Genomic DNA, 22050 nt, shown 5'->3' on the forward strand with positions numbered 1-22050 from the left:
TGCACCTCTTCACTCCCACACACTACCACTATATCACCAGGTTAATCATGGTCCGTGATGCAACAGCCACTATAGTTTTTAGCAAGGGTGTTTATGCTGTCCGTAAGAAAATATTTACGCAGTGGTTGATGTATACCCCCCAGGGGGAAATGTTTGTCAGCCCATACACTTAGAGTATGGGCATTACAAGTATAGGAGACCCGCTCCATTAAACTGGGAAAACACTTTTCAGAGACCATCCTCCACATTTTTTTCCTTGAGGGATTGGACTGTGTGCAAATTTTGGGCAGACCTTGTATTCACTTCATGGGCATACTTTAGGTGACTTAAAAAATCATAATAATGGGAACTTTGGTTTCATGTGGCCATCCAGTATGTGTGCTGAAAGATTTATTGGGGTGTGTAACTTTGGTGCAGCGCAGGCCTTGCATTCAATGCATAAGCAAATAGTATGGGAGTACCAAATAAATAATGTGAACTTGGTTTTCCTGTAGCCATCCAGTACCTCGGTTCAAAGCCTTGTTGGGGTGCTTGTAACTTTGGTGCAGGGGAGGCCTTGCATTCAATGCATAAGCAAACAGTATGAGAGTACCAAATGAATAATGTGAACTTGGTTTTCCTGTGGCCATAAAGTACGTGTGTTCAAAGGCTTATTGGGGTGCGTGTAACTTTGGTGCAGGGCAGGCCTTGCAATCAATGCATAAGTAAACAATATGGGAGTACCAAATGAATACTTGGAACTTTGGTTGCATGCGGTCATCTATGATGTCTGTTCAATGGGTTGTTGGGGTGCGTCCAAATTTTGGGCTGCCCTGCCACTCACTGCATACGCAATAACAGTATAATGGACCCAATGTTTAATAATGGGAACAACAAAGCATAGTGAGGGCCGACTGCTGGCCCTATAAAAAAAAAAAAGACTTTGTGACTTTCAGAGTCCCTCCTTCATAAATTAAACAAGATGTGTCTGATGATGTGTCACACACCACATTGCCATAAGATTGTAAACCATTAAAGTGACATTTCCCAGTGAATGCATTTGTCTTGGTTGAAAGCAATGATAAAGTTGAAAAATGAATCAAAACGCTACGTGTGAACATAACTCAAGGTGTGGAGGAGAATTTTTGTTTTGGGCTATTCATTTTGCCTTATACAAAAGTTATTACCCCGGAAAAGATGTGCCTTAATATATTTCCCAGGAAAATCCATTTTGGTTTCATTTTTCTATGTTTTATTGTGCGTCTGTAAAAATGGCGTAAGACTCGGACAACATTGTTCACAGCTGTGACCTGGGAGTCAAAAATGCTTCCAGGGGTCTTCACCATGATGTTCCCATGTCATTTGAGCACTGTTTCCATCATTTTCAGACATTTTCAGATTCTAAAAGGTCCCCCGAGGGTCGCGGTAAAAATACTTGGTTTTGCAATACACTTACATTGGGCTTGTTGCTCAGGTCAAGTACCCGACCCAAGAAACGAGCACTCGAGCATTTTAACCCCTTATCGACCGCCGATATGCCTTTTAACGGTGGTAATTGAGTGTACTAAAACCACAGCGCCGTTAATTCACGGCGCTGTGGAGAAAGTACATAGCGCCCCCCAGTGTCGGATTTTCTCCGGGGTCTCGGCTGCCAAGGGTAGCCGAGACCCCAGAGAACATGAATCGGTTGGATTTTACCGACTCCGTTTTTACGATCGCCGTTATTAACCCTATAACGGCGACCGCAAAAAAAAAAAAGCCGCAATTATGCATTAAATTTCTCTTTCCTCTGATGTGATCGCACATCAGAGGAGAGAGAAATAGGGTCCCCGATCCGCCCGGTACCTCTCCGTGGTCCTCCGTCTCCTCCCGGTGGTCCCGCCGGCGTCCTCCGATGGGCGCCATCTTGAAAATGGCTCCGGCTGGCAGATTCCATGCATTATTTTGATCACTATGATAAACGATCATAGTGATCAAAATAAAAAAAATAGTACATAACCCCCCCCTGTTTATCACCCCCTTATATAGGCAAACATAATGAAATAAAGAAAATATTTTTTTTTTCAGTTTTCCATTAGGGCTAGGGTTAGGGTTAAGGTTAGGGCTAGGGTTAGGGCTAGGGTTAGAATTAGTGTTAGGGCGAACTAGTATTAGGGATTAGGGTTGGGATTAGGGTTAGGGGTGTGTTGGGGTTAGGGTTGGAGCAAGAATTGAGGGGTTTCCACTATTTACCAACTTTGGGGGTCTAAATATTGGGGTCTAAAAAAAAATCACTTTTGTGGAAATAAAAAGACTTTTTATTTTCACGGCTCTGCGTTTATAAACTTCTGTGAAGCGCTTGGGGGTTCAAAGTGCTCACCACACATCTAGATAAGTTCCTTAGGGGGTCTAATTTCCAAAATGGGGTCACTTGTGGGGGGGGGGGGTTTCCACTGTTTAGGCCCATCAGGGGCTCTGCAAACACAACATGATGCCCGCAGACCATTCCATCAAAGTCTGCATTTCAAAATGGCAGTCCTTCCCTTCCGAGCTCTCACATGCGCCCAAACAGTGGTTCCCCCCCACATATGGGGTATCGGCGTACTCAGGACAAATCGCACAACAACTGAGGGGGTATGATTTCTCCTGTTACCCTTGTAAAAATAAAAATTTTGGGACGAAAAGATCATTTTTGTGGAAAAAAAATGGATTTTTTATTTTCACGGCTCTACGTTATAAACTTCTGTGAAGCACTTGAAGGTTCAAAGTGCTCACCACACATCTAGATAAGTTCCTTAATGGGTCTAGTTTCCAAAATGGGGTCACTTGTTGGAGGTTTCCCCTGTTTAGGCACATTAAGGGCTCTCCGACCGCAACATGGCATCCGATCTCAATTCCAGCCAATTCTGCGTTGAAAAAGTCAAACGACGCTCCATCCCTTGCGAGCTCTGCCATGTGCTGAAGATGGGGTATCGGCGTATTCAGGAGAAATTGCACAACAAATTTTGTGGTTTATTTTCTCTTTTAACACTTGTGAAAATAAAAAAAATTGGTTCTGAAGTAAATTTTTTGCAAAAAAAAGTTAAATGTTAATTTTTTCCTTCCACATTGCTTTAGTTCCTGTGAAACACTTAAAGGGTTAATAAACTTCTTGAATGTGGTTTTGAGCACCTTGAGGGGTCTAGTTTTTAGAATGGTGTCACTTTTGGGTATTTTCTGTCATGTACACGACTTTAAATATGATGTGGTCCTAAAGAAATCGCTGGTCAAATTTTAACCCTTATAACTTCCTAACAAAAAAAAAATTTTGCTTCCAAAATTGTGCTGATGTAAAGTAGACATGTGGGAAATGTTATTTATTAAGAAATTTGTGTGACACATCTCTCTGATTTAAGGGCATAAAAATTTAAAGTTTTAAAATTGCAAAATTTTCGCCATATTTCTGTTTTTTTCATAAATAAACACAAGCCTTATCGAAGAAATATTACCACTAACATGAAGTACAATATGTCACGAAAAAACAGTCTCAGAATCAGCGGGATCCGTTAAAGCGTTCCAGAGTTATAACCTCATAAAGGGACAGTGGTCAGAATTGTAAAAATTGGCCTGGTCATTAAGCTGCAAACTGGCTCTGTCGCTAAGGGGTTAAGTGCTCGCTCATCACTGGATCTAACATTTTAGAAGATTACAGTGCAGGGAAGGTGGGAAACATTCATATAGACGGCCGGTGGGGATGGAGTCAGTGACCGACTCTGGACAAATATGTTTCTAGAGCCGTAGTAGAAGATGAAGATGTCGTCCTCATCATGAAGTAGTTATTTCTCCTGTCACGTGTAATGAATATCTCCTGCAGTATTGCTAATGCCGATTCCTGTGTCGGTAAATGAGAGGAGAATTAGCGTTATGGAAGATGAGTTTATGAGGAACGTATTCAGCTGCCGACTCCGAGGAGGAAACTGCTTGTTGTCTGTGGCCTAAATATATAGGTTTTATTAGTAGATGTAAAGAAGGAAACTAAATACTGTAAAATAATAAATCTCCTCTTATGTTTCCCTTATTATCTCCAGTAATTGTATTATTACACAGGATTTTATGATGTTACATCGGCTCATCTTCTCATTCAGGTCTCTACAATATCGGATCCTCTCAGTGAAGATCTTCTACATAAGAGAATTTTCCTGATTTACCCATCAAGGATGGATATGGACAGAGACAAGATGGCGGAGAGAATATTACACCTCACCCTAGAGATCCTCTTCCGGCTTACTGGAGAGGTGAGAGATTCTGATGACGTCACATAACATCATTCTTATCTATGGGAATAACAGATGGACAGAACTGGAGAGGTGAGGACTCTGGGAATGTCTGTAGTGAGGTTTATTAATGTGTCTCTCCATAACCAGGATTACACAGTCGTGAAGAAGACCTCTAGTGAGCGCTGTCAGGACCCTGTGTCTGATGGATGGGGAAGACCCGTGAGCCCAATCATGGGGCCTCCACCTCACCCCCTGATACATGAGGATATCAATGACCAGAAGATCCTAGAACTCACCTACAAGATGATTGAGCTGCTGACTGGAGAGGTGACACTGCTGGGAATGCTGGGACATAATACAGTAACGCTATGAAGGGATTGGGGGATGACAGTATCATTGTATGTGTCAGGTTCCTATAAGGTGTCAGGATGTCGCTGTCTATTTCTCCATGGAGGAGTGGGAGTATTTAGAAGGATACAAAGATCTGTACAAGGACGTCGTGATGGAGGTTCCCCAGCCCCTCACATCACCAGGTAATAGACAGGACTAAATACACACGGCCTATAATTATCTGTATGTAAACAATGAATTCAGTCCCTGTATGTGTTTCCTCCAGATCTATCCAGTAAGAGGACAACACCAGAGAGATGTCCCCATCCTCTTCTTCCACAAGATTGTAAACAAGAAGATCCCAATGTTCCTCAGGATCATCAGGTAGATGGAGAGAAGGTGTCATGAGATCTCCCTATGATGTGTAGACTGCTGTGAAGGTCTTGTGCTCAGTCTTGTTTTATCCTCCAGTATTATCTGTTTATATAATTGCCTTAAATTGTCCGTCATCTACTTCCGTCTGGATGTCCTCGAATCCCATAATCCACCATAATCCGACCACCATATTGGAGTACCCAAGTGATGTGTATTCCAATATGGCACCCGCTGGTGGTACGAGGCTCTTCCACAGTACCACCAGCGGGACACCGTGTGTAGTGAAAATGGTGGAGATGGCAGGATTAGAGCTGATCATAGATGTGACTTCTTCTGTCGGTGACTTTCACAGTATTTGTTTCAGGGTGAAGATCTGACCCATATTAATACTACAGAGACATTTGTGAGGGGTGATGAGCTGTGTAAAGAGGAGATTCCCACATATGACTACCCAGGTGAGCAGTAATTACTAAATTCAGAGAAGTCACAGCTTCTTCTCAGTCACCGGCTGTGTCTGCTTTATTGACAGTGTAGTCCGACCGTATCACAATTTTTGTGATTACCATTTTGTGTCTTGACCACAATGTTCTCCTCCACCCAAGACTGTTCAAATGACTTTGGACATTGAAAGCCCTTTTCTATAGAACTTACAACCTAGAGGATCCACCTGCCCCCTGAGATTAGAAGATGCTGCCCGTTACCTGCCCAGATCTGTAAACTACAAAGACAAATGACAGCGTACGTAGAATGCGCTGATAAGTTAGAAAATCACTTGAAGTAAAATGTTATGATGGGTCTGTACGAGAAAGCAGAGGGTAATGATGCTGTTGGCTTCCTGGATCCCTGATATCTTATTGGATGAATCTCCTTTCCCTCTTTTCTGTGCTGCTGAATGTGCTCATATGGTCCCTACAAGACCAGGTCCAGTCTTTCAGGCCAAACTTCTCTGGTTGAATTTTTATGATTGACAACAGTAAATGTGCAGTGAGGCCAAGTGTGAATTTCTGTACAATAACAACAGGGTTTCCCTTTATCCTGACTTTTCAATTTCTTTTAAAACCGACTAACTTCAAACAGGATTGTGATAAACTACATAAAAACATTACACCTGAGCCATGATATATCTCTAAGCTGTGTGTGGCTGAGGGCTGTAATATACATTTATTCCCGCCTGCAGGAGATGTGTTGGCATGGCTCCAGCCCTGGTTTCATGGATTCACTCCACTTCATAAATTACATTCTGTTTTCAATCCTAAATAATACAGATTACTGGACAATCTCTCCTGAAATGGGGGCGCTAACACTTTCTCTATTCTTCTGGCCAGAACTCATATTAGCCCCAATGGTCCACTATAAATGAGTGCAACTTCGGCTTAGTGATGGAGTTCTCCCTTCATACATACATACGTTGTTGTTGAGGATGTATGTCTTTTTTACAAGATCATTGTGTATGATAGTTTGTGGTGGGATTTGCCTGCCTCACTTATGTGAGTCTGTAACTCCCTGGAAGACTTTAAAAAAAGCTCTCCATTACCTCTTCCAAATGCCCAAGATCTAAATTTACGACACCTCAGCGCTGCACTATTATAAAAAGTTCTCTTTAAATGTGTAATATTTCTTCTTGAAACTCATCTGACAGAAAATATTGGCCCTAACTATAGTTTATATTGCTAAGAGCCACCGATCCCCAAACTGTAATTACTTCAGAGAGGTTTCACCTATATTTACTCATTTATTACTGATGAAGACTGTTGACTTTGATCATTTCAGTAGATGTGTTATTATCTATAGCAGACCTGGGCAAAGTGCGGCCCGCAGTCCGAAACAGATGAGGGGCTGAAAACAGTGGCCCACGGTCCGCAACGTGCCCACTCGCTGTCTCCGCTGTCTATATCCACACTGACTGCATTGGTGGAGGAGAGGCCTCAGGTCAATTCCTCCACCAATCAGAGTGTGAAACAGCTGATGTGATGACGTCATTTCATTGCATCAGCTGTGTACTGCGGAGGGTCAGCACACCGGAGACACCGAGACAGGGTCAGGGTCAGCGTGTCGGGGAACGGGACCGAGGTGAGTATATACAGTACAGACCAAAAGTTTGGACACACCTTCTCATTCAAAGAGTTTTATTTATTTTCAGGACTATGAAAATTGTAGATTTACTCTGAAGGCATCAAAACTATGAATTAGCGCATGTGGAATTATATAATTAACAAAAAGTGTCAAACAACTGAAAATACTGTATGTCTTATATTCTAGGTTCTTCAAAGTAGCCACCTTTTGCTTTGATTACTGCTTTGCACACTCTTGGCATTCTCTTGATGAGCTTCAAGAGGTAGTCACCGGAAATGGTTTTCACTTCACAGGTGTGCCCTGTCAGGTTTAATAAGTGGGATTTCTTGCCTTATAAATGGTTTTGGGACCATCAGTTGTGTTGTGCAGAAGTCTGGTGGATACACAGGTGATAGTCCTACTGAATAGACTGTTAGAATTTGTATTATGGCAAGAAAAAAGCAGCTAAGTATAGAAAAACGAGTGGCCATCATTACTTTAAGAAATGAAGGTCAGTCAGTCAGAAAAATTGGGAAAACTTTGAAAGTATCCCCAAGTGCAGTGGCAAAAACCATCAAGCGCTACAAAGAAACTGGCTTACTTGAGGACCGCCCCAGGAAAGGAAGACCAAGAGTCACCTCTGCTGCGGAGGATAAGTTCATCTGAGTTACCAGCCTCAGAAATCGCACGTTAACAGCAGCTCAGATTAGAGACCAGGTCAATGCCACACAGAGTTCTAGCAGCAGACACATCTCTACAACAACTGTTAAGAGGAGACTTTGTGCAGCAGGCTTTCATGGTAAAACAGTTGCTAGGAAACCACTGCTAAGGACAGGCAACAATCAGAAGATACTTGTTTGGGCTAAAGAACACAAGGAATGGACATTAGACCAGTGGAAATCTGTGCTTTGGTCTGATGAGTCCAAATTTGAGATCTTTGGTTCCAACCACCGTGTCTTTGTGCGATGCAGAAAAGGTGAACGGATGGACTCTACATGCCTGGTTCCCACCTTGAAGCATGGAGGAGGAGGTGTGATGGTGTGGGGGTGCTTTGCTGGTGACACTGTTGGGGATTTATTCAAAATTAGGCATACTGAACCAGAATGGCTACCACAGCATCTTGCAGCGGCATGCTATTCCATCCGGTTTGCGTTTAGTTGGACCATCATTTATTTTTCAACAGGACAATGACCCCAAACACACCTCCAGGCTGTGTAAGGGCTATTTGACCAAGAAAGAGAGTGATGGGGTGCTACGCCAGATGACCTGGCCTCCACAGTCACCAGACCTGAACCCAATCGAGATGGTTTGGGGTGAGCTGGACCGCAGAGTGAAGGCAAAAGGGCCAACAAGTGCTCAGCATCTCTGGGAACTCCTTCAAGACTGTTAGAAGACCATTTCTGGTGACTACCTCTTGAAGCTCATCAAGAGAATGCCAAAAGTGTGCAAAGCAGTAATCAAAGCAAAAGGTGACTACTTTTAAGAACCTAGAATATAACACATATTTTCAATTGTTTCACACTTTTTTGTTAAATATATAATTCCACATGTGTTAATTCATAGTTTTGATGCCTTCAGAGTGAATCTACAATTTTCATAGTCATGAAAATAAAGAAAACTCTTTGAATGAGAAGGTGTGTCCAAACTTTTGGTCTGTACTGTATGTGTGTATATATGTGTGTGTATATATATATATATATATATATATATATATATATATATATATTATGTATATGGAATGTTTGGCTGCACATGGGGAAGGTATGAGGGTCTTACTGTGGACATGGGGAGGCTATGGGGGTCTTACTGTGGAAATGAGGAGACTATGGGTGTCTTATTGTGGACATGAGGAGACTATGGTTGTCTTACTATGGACATGGGGAGGCTATGGGGGTCTTACTGTGGACATGGGGAGGCTATGGGGGTCTTACTGTGGACATGGGGAGGCTACAAGGGGTCTTACTGTAGACATGTGGAAGCTATGGGGGACATGGGGAGGCTGTGTAGGCCTCAATGCAGGACATGGGGAGGCTGTGTGGGCTTCATCTACAGGACATGGTGAGGCTGTGTGGGGCTCATGCTGGACATGGGGAGGCTGTATGGGCATCATAGGTTGGACATAGGGAGGTTGTGTGGGCCTAATATGCTGGACATGGGGAGGCTGTGTGGGGCTCATGTGCTGGACATGGGGGGCTGTGTGGCCATCATATGTTGGACATGGGGAAGCTGTGTGGGACTCATATGCTGGACATGGAGAACCTTTGTGGGCCTCATATGCTGGACATGGGGAAGCTATGTGGGTCTCATGCTTGACATGGGGAGGCTTTGTGGGGCTGATATGCTGGACATGGGGAGGTTGTGTGGGCCTCATATTATGGACATGGGGAACCTGTGTGAGCCTCATATGCTGGACATAGGGAAGTTGTCTGGGTCTCATATGCTGGGCATGGGGAGACTGTGTGGGCCTAATATGCTGGACATGGGGAGGCTGTGTGGGCCTAATATGCTGGACATGGGGAGGCTGTGTGGGTCTAATATGCTGGACATGGGGAGGCTGTGTGGGTCTAATATGCTGGACATGGGGAGGCTGTGTGGGCATCATATGTTGACATGGGGAGGCTGTGTGGACGTAATATGCTGGACATGGGGAGGCTGTGTGCGGCTCATGCTATATATAGGGAGGCTGTGTGGGACTCATGCTGGACATGCGGAGGCTATGTTGGCCTAATACGCTGGACATGGGATGCTGTGTAGGCCTCATATGATATATAGAAGAGGCTATATTCGAGTTCAAATGGTATATAGGGTAATTTCAGCTTATTTAATTCTGCTCAAAATTGAGTGTTAATTAATATTAATTAATGACAGTGTAAAATAGCGACAGGGTTGCTGGCAGCTGCTTCTTCACTGCTGTGTCCCCCATTCTTCCTTGTGTTCAAAGGACAGGAGGCAGAGTCCAAAGCAACTTTAAACAATACAGGTTTATTATCTTCAGGACACAGCACATCCATAACACTTCCAGCACATTCGTCACAGTACCAGCAATACATTTCTCCATTTTTCCCTACTTCTTCTTCTGCGTCAAGGAATAGGCCACAAAGATATAATGGGCCGAGGAGCCCAGTGAAAACACCACTGCAATATATCTCCCTGCAGCCTGCTTCATCTCATACTCGGAAATACTGTCTACAGGGTTGTCCACCCCTTTTACGGTTATCCTGCCAGCGCACTTTCACGGTGGCCCACTCTAACTTCTTCTGTAAATCGCTTCACTCTTCACTACATTGCTGCGCATACTGTGCTCTTTACTCTTCTATTCCTTCCTTATACTCCCACTCCTTTGCAGGGATGACTGGGCTTCTACTTAGAACGTTTCGTGGTAACTGAGCAGCCCAGGCCATAGGCCACCTGAGCAGCACACAGGGGTCTACTTCTGACTGACTATATACAGGAAGTCTCCCTATATTATTGCCCAGCTACCTCTCCTAGTTTTAACTCCGCTAAACCTTCCTACACAGTGCACCCATCTAGTGGCCCTTTTCCCTAACTGCACTGTCCCTATCTTACATATAAAATAATGCAGACAACAGCAATAAACATATGATACATAGCAATTATGTACAGGTAATTATAAATAGCCTTTAAAGGGGTAAAGCCCACACCCCCTTACAACAGCACACAGGTTGACAGCACACACACCCATGCTGCCAGCCTGGATAGTACTACAGGTTCCACCCTATTCTGAGTGGCTGGACAGAGCCTGTGCCGCCCAAAGCTTCTGGTTCTGATGTCTCCTCCATCACCAGCGCAGCCTGCAGAATGAATAAGACACTGCCTGGTGACAGAAGCAGATGGCGCAGGAGGAGATGGGACACACCATTTGCAGGCACACTAATATGACAAAATTTCAGAAAAATTGAGCACTAGAAATCCCCATAAAGTGACTCCATTTTGGAAAGAATAACCCTTAGTGAATTAATCTATAGGAGTAGTGACTAATTTGATTCCATCCACTTTCCAGAAATTAAAATGCAGTGTATGTTGCAAAGTGAAAATTGCATATTGGTTATTTTACTGCCCAGCACATAGTGCCCAGATTGTACTCCAGGAAACACACACCGTAAATTAAGTGGGTTCTTCTTACTATAGTAATGCCAAATACATGGATGCTAAATGTGGTTTGGGCGCACTGCAAGGCTCAGAATCGAGAGGGAGACTTGACTTTGGGAGAGTGGATATTGTTGTATTTGTTTATGGAAGCCATGTTGCTTTCAAGAGCCTTTGAACCACTAATAATGTGGAAGTCTCTGTTTTTCCATTTATAGATGATGGACCTGAGTGGGGGCTTGTTTTTGTGAGATGAGTAAAAGTTTTTATAGTCTTTTTTGCTTACTAGTGATGAGCGAGCACTAAAATGCTCGGTTGCTCGTTGATCGGGTCGAGCAGATTGGAATGCTTAGGTGCTCGACCCGAGCAACTAGCCCAATGTAAGTCTACGGGAAAACCGATCATTTTTGCTGCGATCCCCCCGGGGGTCCTTTTATGGTCTAAAAACGTCTGAAATCGATGGGAATAGTGCTCAAATGACATGGGAACATCATGGGGAATACCCCTGGAAGCATTTCTGACACCCAGGTCACAGCTGTGAACAATGTTGTCAGAGTCCTATGCCACTTTTACAGGCGCACCTAAAAACATACAAAAACGAAGCAAAATTAATTTTCCTGGGAAATTTGTTGAGGAACATCCTTTCCAGGATAATGATTTGTATGTAAGGCAAAATAACCCAAAACAAAAATGTTCCTCCACAACTTGGGCTATGTTCACACTGTCACGTGCCCCGTCCTGAGTGACACGGCCATCAGGCCGGTAACTGATACAACAGGACGCGGCACGTGTAATTGTCCTATGTGACGCGGCCCGCAGGCCGGTAACTAATACAATAAGACAAGGGAATAGGGAAAACCTGGGTAACAATAACAATGGTGGCCCTGCGATAGGGAACGGGGAAGTGGAGACCTTCTGCACTCCCCTGAGTCAGTGTCTCTACACTCCTAACGTTCCCTAGGCTGGTTCCGCATCGGGCGCTGATCAGGAACCTAAAAACCCTGACTCGCCCTGCACTTAAACCCTCACTAGGGAACTGGTCGGAGCGGAAACTAATCCCACCACTGCACTAAACACACATAAAACAGCGAAAAGAATCCGAACAACAAACGTCCAATATTACAAATAAAATAAATATTTTATTCACAAGATTCACAATATACAAAATAAATGGGGGACAAATACCAAATGAAAAGGGCCAAAAAACTAGGAATCCAATAAACACTACAATAAAGAATATATATAATAATTCATGAGTGCCAAAATAAATAATACATAATAAAAATTATACCAGTGTTACAGAATAAATGCTACAAAGAAATAATATATATAATTACAAAATACATGGCAATATTTTGGCACTCATGATTTATTATATACAGTATATTCTTTATTGTAGTGTTTATTGGATTCCTAGTTTTTTGGCCCTTTTCATTTGGTATTTGTCCCCCATTTATTTTGTATATTGTGAATCTTGTGAATAAAATATTTATTTTATTTGTAATATTGGACGTTTGTTGTTCGGATTCTTTTCGCTGTTATATGATTCTAGTTCCGATGTGTCCTTTTTCTTATTTAGTACAATTGTGCATCTTATTTTGATAGTCATTGATCTATTTTATATATATTCTAGTGAGATTGCACAGGTGCCTTGAATTTTTTGTTGTATAAACACACATAAGGAAAAGTGACAAAATGGGAAAACCACTTAGCTTTCCTCTGTTGCTTACGCTCCCAGCAACAGAGCCCACCACCTGCGTGCATCTTTTCCTCCACCGAGTCCAACATCTGGGTGCACTGTCCAGCAACGGAGTCCAGCACCTGAGTGCAGCTGTCCAGCAACGGGGTTCAGCACCTGAGTGCAGCTCTACACCATAGCTTCCACTCCACCAAGCTTTCCACGAACTCCTCGCTGACACCATAGCTGCCACTCCAGGACTCTGACTGAGTTGTCCTGGACTCTTCTCAGCACCATAGTGCAGCCTTGGAGCAAACAGAGTCCACACCTGCGTGCAGCTGTCCAGAAACAGAGTCCAGCAAATGAGTCCAGCTTTTCTGCCAAAGAGTCCAACATTTTGAGTCCAGCTTTTCGCAACCGAGTCCAGCATCCCGAGTGCAGCTCTACACCATAGCTGCCACTCCACCAAGCAATGCCAGCCCTCCTTGCAGACACCATAGCTGACACTCCACCAATCCATGCCAGCCCTCCCTGCAGACACCATAGCTGCTACTCCAGCACTCTGACTGGGCTGCCTGTGACTCTCCTTCAGCTCCATTCTTTACCAAGGCTTGCTTGCAAATGAGGAACTATCACCAACAGTGATTAACACACCTGATACTCTGCAATGACCCTAATGGCCACCGGGGGGAACACTACAACTGAAATCACCATAGTGCAATGACCCTAATGGCCACCGTCGGCAAAAACACCTTTGGCACACAGCCAAAGGAAAAAAAAAGGTTACTTTGTGCATTTAATCTGTCAGATCCAACCTGGATCATGACACACACGTAGCATTTTTGATGCGTTTTTCCACTTTAGCATTGCTTTCAACCAAGACAAATGCATTCACTGGGGGGTACACCTCAACATACTGTGTGAACATTTTTGAGATGGGCATCATAAACACCCTTGAAAAAAATTACTTGGCTGTTGCATCACGGAACACGTTCACCCTTGTGATCTAGTGGTGGTGTCAGAAGAGACGTGGAGGATGGCCTCCGAAAAATGTTTTCCTATGGCGCATAGCAAATGTAGTACCAATATTAAAATAAGGCTCTAAACGTGAACCTGGAAATTATAGGCCAGTAAGTCTAACCTCTATTGCTGGTAAAATATTTGAAGGGTTTCTGAGGGATGTTATTCTGGATTATCTCAATGAGAATAACTGTTTAACTCCATATCAGCATGGGTTTATGAGGAATTGCTCCTGTCAAACCAATCTAATCAGTTTTTATGAAGAGGTAAGCTATAGACTGGACCAAATAACAAACAACAAAGAAAAAGGTCCTCCACTAAAGATAAAAAATATATATTTTATTGGGACATATAATATAGAATAAAACAGAGACGGAAACCATACTCAAAATGGAATAGCAAAAAACACACAACCACTGGGTGAAAAAAACAGTAATCCATATATAGGTATATAATTGAAAAAGATCAGATGTAATTTCATATATTGATATGTATCTAGTAAAAAATAATTACATATATCATATCAAAGAGCACATGAAGGCAATGGGTACATAAAAAAAAAAAATATAGTGCAAGTGCAAAGAATAATTTAATATATAAAAAAAAAACTGTTGGTACTAATGAATAGCATTCATAGATTTCTAGTGCAACAATAACATAGAGAAGAAAAAAATCCCACAATTCAAAATTAAGATATAGATCCACAATATCAAAACCAAGGTCATGCACACAGAAAGATATATTCATATTAAATTGAACTCAGGCATTGCTGGTTTCTCGTATCTGGTCTTCCTCCATGAGGGAACAAAGCCCACATAAAATGTAACATGATATACATAGAGAAAACGGAGCAGAGAAACACCATCCAATAAAAGAATTATATTTTATTAATTCAAATAATTTTGAAAATATAAAAAATATACATACCAAAATTAAGGCTTTTACAGTAAAAAGGAAAGGCGGAATACTACGGCCAATACAGGGGTACACATGGTGATACTGCGACCAAGAGTTATACAATATGCATATCAGTAATACTGTACAACAGGATAAATCCCAAGCAAAGTATCAATACAGAAACATGAGCAAATATAAACAACATTGTCCGGAACAACTAACAAATCAATGTGCCCATCTGCATCAAAATAAATATCACTTACCCATAATCACCAGTACACCAGTGTGCCCTCCTGTAACCCCCTGACGCGCGTTTCGCGTTGAATGCTTTTTCAAAAGGGGTGCACCTAAGTGATATTTATTTTGATGCAGATGGGCACATTGATTTGTTAGTTGTTCCGGACAATGTTTTTTATATTTGCTCATGTTTCTGTATTGATACTTTGCTTGGGATATATCTTGTTGTACTGTATTACCGATATGCATATTGTTTAACTCTTGGTCGCAGTATCACCATGTGTACCCCTGTATTGGCCATAGTATTCCTCCTTTCCTTTTTACTGTAAAAGCCTTAATTTTGGTATGTATATTTTTTATATTTTCAAAATTATTTGAATTAATAAAATATAATTCTTTTATTGTATGGTATTTCTCTGCTCCGTTTTCTCTATGTATATCATTCTAATGGGAGCATTTCCTTTTTTTTTCATTTTTTGTTAGGCATTATGCCTTATTCTTTGGAGTGAAGTTATTTCTTCAATATTTACTATAGTTAATTTATGCTTATTTTGACTTATTTTTGTTTTCATAAAATGTAACATGCACAAAAGGAAATTTTCAGCTCACCCCTCTTCACTCCTTATCACACCTCCGACGCACGGAAACGCCCTGACCCGGGTGTATAGTGCATGCACAACATAGAAAAAGATTTTCCAGCGTCTCCAGGAGATAAAATAACAATTGCTTTATTGAAAATATAAAATCTTCTTACCATCAAGTAAAAACAACATAAAGAGGCAAATGGAGGGGAGCACTATCCTACGCGTTTCACCCTAAAAGGGCTTAATCATGGAAATGATTAAGCCATTTTAGGGTGAAACGCGTAGGATAGTGCTCCCCTCCATTTGCCTCTTTATGTTGTTTTTACTTGATGGTAAGAAGATTTTATATTTTCAATAAAGCAATTGTTATTTTATCTCCTGGAGACGCTGGAAAATCTTTTTCTATGTTGTGCATAAAATGTAACATGGTATAAATCTATAGGGAGGGAGCCAGATATAGAGAAATACACCTCATGGCTCTAATGAAAAATGCATTTGCGTAAGATATATTTACCAGAAGAGATTACCCAGGGTCCCCCTGACGCGCGTTTCGATGGATATCTTCCTCAGAAGGGGTGCTCTTTGATATGATATATGTAATTATTTTTTACCAGATACATATCGATATATGAAATTACATCTGATCTTTTTCAATTATATACCTATATATGGATTACTGTTTTTTTCACCCAGTGGTTGTGTGTTTTTTTGCTGTTCCTGTCATGGTATCTGGAATTTTGGTCTGACAAGCGAAGGGTTAATGGTTAGAGCCTCTCTTTGGCCTCAGGGAGGGTATTTATGGCCACAGGCGAGCAACCTTCCCTGTCGTTTATACTTCATACTTGAGTGTGTCCGACCCTGTCTTTGCTAAGTGCCTCTCGCCTGTTTCCGTGTCTGTGGTGTGTATGATCTGGTCTGGATTTTGGTTTTTGTCTCTTGGCTTTCTGATTTGGTACCGTCCTGCTCGATCCGTGTTCTGACGTTTGGCTCCCCTAGTCTACCCTCTGACTTTCTGATTTTGTACCGTGCAGCCCGACCCTTGCCTGACCTCCTGCTTCCCTGACCATTCTTGTTCTGTCTGATTCTGTACCCCATTGCTCCTCCTGTGTATGACTTCTGGATTGCCCGACCATCACTACTGTATAAACCCATGGCTCTCTGAGCCCCCTGCCCGTCACCTCAGAGTCCCTGCGATAGCTCTGCCCCCTCTGACGTCGCAGGTCACGTGGTGCTAGGTCCTGCAGCCTCAGCGCTTCTGCAAGCGCTCCGCCCCTTCCACAGGTCCTGCGACCTCCCAAACTGTGTTCCTGCACGGGCCCTCTGACAGCCCCGTGGTCTGAGTTTCTACACCGACGCCGGGACCGCTGACCGGTAACGCTACCCTCCTGCAGATAAGGGTAAGCGTGATATTATAAATGACCCATACTTTTCCCCCTCCCCCCCCCCCACTCATCCTTCTGTTACTACCTGTTCTGATACTTGTGTGTGAGTGTGTGGGGGTCTGCTGCAGTCATGGACCCGATGCAGATATAAAGACCGTTGGCACAACTTTTCAAGATGGTGGTGCACAAGTAGGATCCCAAACCATATACATGTGCAAACTGACTTGGCACACACACGTGGAGATGCAAGTGACAGTGAAGTTTAATAAGTACAGTACATACAGTAAACGTTTCAGTCAACAGTGACCTTCGTCAATGTACTATATAATATACTGAATGTACTTGTTTAATAGGGCCACCATAGGTAACTGTGACTAGGTATAACAGGCTATGCGTCGATAATGGAGCCGTGAGGTAGTTTGCACATGGACCCGATGCAGGCATTGTCGGAGCAAGTGAAGCAGCTCTCTCAAATGTTCCAGAAAATGAGTGTTGAACAGCGCAGTATGGCTCATACCCAGCAGCAGCTGGTTAATACTGTGCAAGGGGCTATGTCTTCCGAGAGTAGGGATGTATCCCTGACGTCCCCTGAATCCCCAGTTAAACTGCCTGACTCCTTTTCTGGAGACAAAAAGGAGTTCAGAGCGTTCCGGGAGGGGTGCAAATTGTTTTTCTCCCTGAGACCTCGCTCGTCTGGGGGAGAATTTCAAAGGGTGGGGGTAGTTATCTCCCTGTTGCGAGGTACCCCACAAGCCTGGGCATTTTCGTTAGCACCCACAGCACCAGAACATATGACTGTGGATGCGTTTTTTGAGGCCTTGGGCCGTATCTACGATGAGCCTGAGAGTATGCCTGGCGGAGGACATGGTGATGAGCGCACATCAGGGTCGGCACTCTGCAGAGTGGTATTGTTCTGAGATTCGGCGGTGGCCAGCGGAAGTCACTTGGGACGATGCGGCTCTCCGCGGTCTATTCCATAGGGGCTTAGCAGAACGCCTTCAGGACCCACTAGCCCTGCATCCGCCTCCTGATACCCTGAAAGATGCCATGACACAGGCAGTTCGGATGGATCGACTGTTAAGGGCCAGAGGGGTGATGCACTCCGAATCACCTCTGTTCGCTGGGAGCAAGGAGGTGGGGGCCAGTGCTATACCCATGGAGATTGGTGCCACATCCATCAAAGAGAAAGAGAGGAGACGCCCGCGGGATAAACAACTGTGCTTTTATTGTGGAGAAGCAGGACATTGGAGGAGAGACTGTCCGTCCTGTCCCTCGTCTTCCCAGCTGTCGGGAAACTACTAGGTCTGGGTAGTGATCGAGGAGGCTGCCCAGACCCGCAGGTACCTTTTTCCTCGTGCCCCAAGCTGTTGCTTGATGTTGAACTGCTGGTAGACAAATGTCGTATTTTTTCCACAGCTTTGGTGGACTGCGGTTCCTCTCTTAACCTGGTCAGTGCCAGCACCGTCGCCAGGGTCAAGATAGGGACAGTCAGGTTAGAGACCCCGTTGAAAATCATGGCAATTGACTCCTCCCCTCTCACCCGTTCGGGGATTCGTTATGCCACCAATACCTTTGTGTTACAGGTTTGCTCCTCCCATGCGGAGGAGATGAGATGTTTCATCATGGATAATCTACCTGACGGGCTGGTGTTGGGTTGCCGTGGCTTCAGCGGCACAACCCGGTAATTGACTGGGAAAGGAGGGTAATTGTTAAATGGGGTCTGAAATGTGATGACTGTTCCTATAAAGCTGTGGGTTGTGTTTCCCCTGCAAATCCTGTCTTGGAGTCTTCTGTGTGTCTGGAGGGCATTCCGGAGTGCCTGAAAGACTTTGAGGACGTGTTCTCCGAAAGCGAGGCCGAGGCATTACCCCCACATAGGCCTTTTGACTGCAACATTGATTTAGTCCCAGGGGCCAAATTACCCAAAGCCCGTCTGTTTAATTTATCAGGGCCTGAACGTTTGGCAATGAAAGAATATATAAAGGAAAGTCTCCGTAAAGGGCATATCAGACCTTCGGTCTCTCCAATAGCAGCGGGGTTCTTCTTTGTTAGAAAGATGGTGGCCTGCGTCCCTGCCTCGACTTTCGGGAACTCAATAAAATCACTGTTAAAAATGCATATCCCTTATCTCTGATTCCCGATCTGTGCAATCAACTCTCGGGAGCAAGATGGTTCTCCAAACTAGACCTTAGGGGGGCTTATAATCTTATTAGGATTAAAGAGGGGGATGAATGGAAAACAGCATTTCTTACTACTGAAGGGTTGTTTGAGAATCTTGTGATGCCATTCATAGAATCGTAGAGTTGGAAGGGACCTCCTGGGCCATCTGGTCCAACCCCCTGCTCAAAGCAGGATTCGCTAAATCATCCCAGTCAGTCTGTCCAGCCTCTGTTTGAAGACTTCCATTGAAGGAGAACTCACCACTTCTCGTGGCAGCCTGTTCCACTCATTGATCATTCGGTCTCGCCAACGCACCAGCAGTTTTTCAGAATTTTATTAATGTGATTTTTGTGGACCTGATTGGCCGCTTTGTTGTCATTTATTTGGACGATATCTTGGTTTTCTCCGCAGACGAGCAGTCTCACCTATCTCATGTTAAGATTGTTCTCCAGAGACTCAGGGAGAACCAATTGTTTGTTAAATTAGAAAAGTGTACCTTTTTTGTGCAGGAGCTAACTTTTCTAGGGCTGATCATTTCTCCACAGGGGTTTTGTATGGATCCCAAGAAGGTGCAGGCCATTGCGGATTGGGTTCAACCCCAGGACCTGAAGTTCCTGCAGCGTTTTCTGGGGTTTGCAAATTATTGTCGGAGGTTTATCAAGGGTTTTTCTCAGCTAGTGAAATCTCTTACTGATCTCACATGTAAGGGGGCCGATTTAAAGAATTGGTCCCTTCCGGCGAAACAAGCTTTTGTGAGTCTGAAGAATTGCTTTATGTCCGCGCCAGTTCTGGTGCAGCCTAATCCGTCACAGCCGTTTGTGGTAGAGGTGGATGCATCCGAGGTGGGGGTAGGGGCTGTTTTGTCTCAAGGATCAGCTACATTAACTAATCTCAGACCCTGTGCTTTTTTTTCCAAGAAATTCTCTCCGGCAGAGAGAAATTATGATGTGGGGAATAGAGAGCTCTTGGCTATAAAACTGGCGTTTGAAGAATGGAGGCATTTTTTTGGAGGGGGCAGAACATCCAATTACGGTTATCACTGACCATAAAGATTTGGAGTACATTAAAACAGCAAAAAGGTTGACTCCCAGGCAGGCTCGGTGGTCACTTTTTTTTCCCGATTCCAGTTCTCCATAACTTTCTGGCCTGGTTCTAAGAACGTGAAGGCGGACGCATTGTCACGAAGTTTTGAACCTCTTTCTGCCCCCGATCCTCCCTCATCCATTCTTCAACCCGGGGTGGTGATAGCCGAGCTTTCATCAAAGTTGGAGCGGGAGATTGTGGGGGCTCAATCTTTAGCTCCAAGGGCCAAACCGTCTAATAAATTGTTTGTACCACAGGTCTTACGGTCCAAGCTCTTACGGGAGTTTCACGATTCTAAGTTGGGGGCCCACCCAGGTATTGCGGCCACTTATGAGGCGGTAAAGAGAATGTTTTGGTGGCCATCAATGTGTACAGAAATTAAGGGGTATGTCATGGCCTGTGGAGTGTGCGCCCGTTCTAAGAGCTCTCATTGCCGGCCGGGGAATTGGTGCCACTACCAATTCCAGAAAGACCATGGACCCATTTGTCCATGGATTTCATTACCAACCTCCCCCCCTCCAAGAGTAATACCGTCATTTGGGTAGTGGTAGATAGGTTTTAAAAAATGGCACCTTTTATACCCATGTCTAAACTACCGTCTGCCGAGGTCCTTTCTAAACACTTCCTTTCCCAATTCATTTGTCTCCATGGAGTACCTACTAATGTCGTTTCTGATAGGGGGACACAATTTATAGCAAAATTTTGGCAAGCTTTTTGTAGGAAGTTGGGGATATCTTTGTCTTTTTCCTCAGCCTACCACCCGGAGAGTAATGGGCAAACGGAGCGCACCAACCAGTCTTTGGAACAAATCTTTCGATGTTTGACTTCAACACTGCAAGACGACTGGTGTGATGCATTACCATTGGCGGAGTTCGCCTTTAATAACCGAATTAACCAGTCCACCGGTAGGTCACCTTTTTTTATTACCCTTGGATTAAATCCTCATTTTGGTGAGTTTTCGCGGTTGGATTCAAATTGTCCAGGGGTAGAAGATTCGAATAGGCAGATCAGTGGTTTATGGTCAAGGGTTCGCGCAAGTATTGAAAAGGCTCAGGGAAGGTACAAACGTTTTGCTGATAAAAAGAGGGGTCCGGGTCAGGGCTTGAATTATGGGGACCAGATGTGGCTCTCAACACGGAATATAACGTTAAAACTGCCATCAGCAAAGTTGGGTCCCAAATTTTTTGGTCCCTACGTAATAACGGAGGTGATTAATCCGGTGGCTTATCGGCTACGTCTCCCATCCTCCTTGAAGGTGCACAACGTCTTTCATAGATCCTTGCTTAAGCCGATAGGTTCAGAGAGAGAGGAACGTACTCCTCTACCACTGCTTATATCAGTGGACGGCCACATGGAGTTCGAGGTGCAAAAAATTGTGCAATCTCGATGGGTTCGTGGTTCTTTGCAGTACCTCGTCCATTGGAAAGGGTATGGCCCGGAGGATCGATCCTGGGTACCGGCCAGATCAGTACACGCAGATCGCCTGGTCAGGGCATATCATGCTCGATACCCAGGAAAACCTGGGGGTCCGGAGGCCCCCCGTTGAGGGAGGGGTACTGTCATGGTATCTGGAATTTTGGTCTGACAAGCGAAGGGTTAATGGTTAGAGCCTCTCTTTCGCCTCAGGGAGGGTATTTATGGCCACAGGCGAGCAACCTTCCCTGTCGTTTATACTTAATACTTGAGTGTGTCCGACTTTGCTAAGTGCCTCTCGCCTGTTTCCGTGTCTGTGGTGTGTATGACCTGGTCTGGATTTTGGTTTTTGTCTCTTGATTTTCTGATTTGGTACCGTCCTGCTCGACCCGTGTTCTGACCTTTGGCTCCCCTAGACTACCCTCTGACTTTCTGATTTTGTACCGTGCAGCCCGTCCCGTGCCTGACCTCCTGCTTCCCTGACCATTCTTGTTCTGTCTGATTCTGTACCGCACTGC

The 22050-nt window shown here is 44.0% G+C and overlaps 1 protein-coding gene across 2 annotated transcripts in view; it reads left to right on the forward strand.

Annotated features, from left to right (window-relative positions):
- The window catches only part of LOC141047291 (uncharacterized), a 92818-nt gene that overhangs the window by 62760 nt on the left and 8008 nt on the right, over positions 1 to 22050 (forward strand). The window contains exons 2-6 of one of the 2 annotated variants that reach the window (XM_073542340.1): positions 4083 to 4232; positions 4362 to 4541; positions 4624 to 4747; positions 4831 to 4928; positions 5272 to 5374. In XM_073542340.1, coding sequence (XP_073398441.1) covers positions 4083 to 4232; positions 4362 to 4541; positions 4624 to 4747; positions 4831 to 4928; positions 5272 to 5374 — 655 coding nt within the window. The remainder of the gene's footprint in view (positions 1 to 4082; positions 4233 to 4361; positions 4542 to 4623; positions 4748 to 4830; positions 4929 to 5271; positions 5375 to 22050) is intronic. The other variant, XM_073542341.1, reaches the window with a different exon arrangement.

This window comes from Dendrobates tinctorius, unplaced genomic scaffold, assembly GCF_039654945.1.
Source record: "Dendrobates tinctorius isolate UK_male_01 unplaced genomic scaffold, ASM3965494v1 ptg000126l, whole genome shotgun sequence".
In the NCBI taxonomy this organism is placed as follows: Eukaryota; Metazoa; Chordata; class Amphibia; order Anura; family Dendrobatidae; genus Dendrobates; species Dendrobates tinctorius.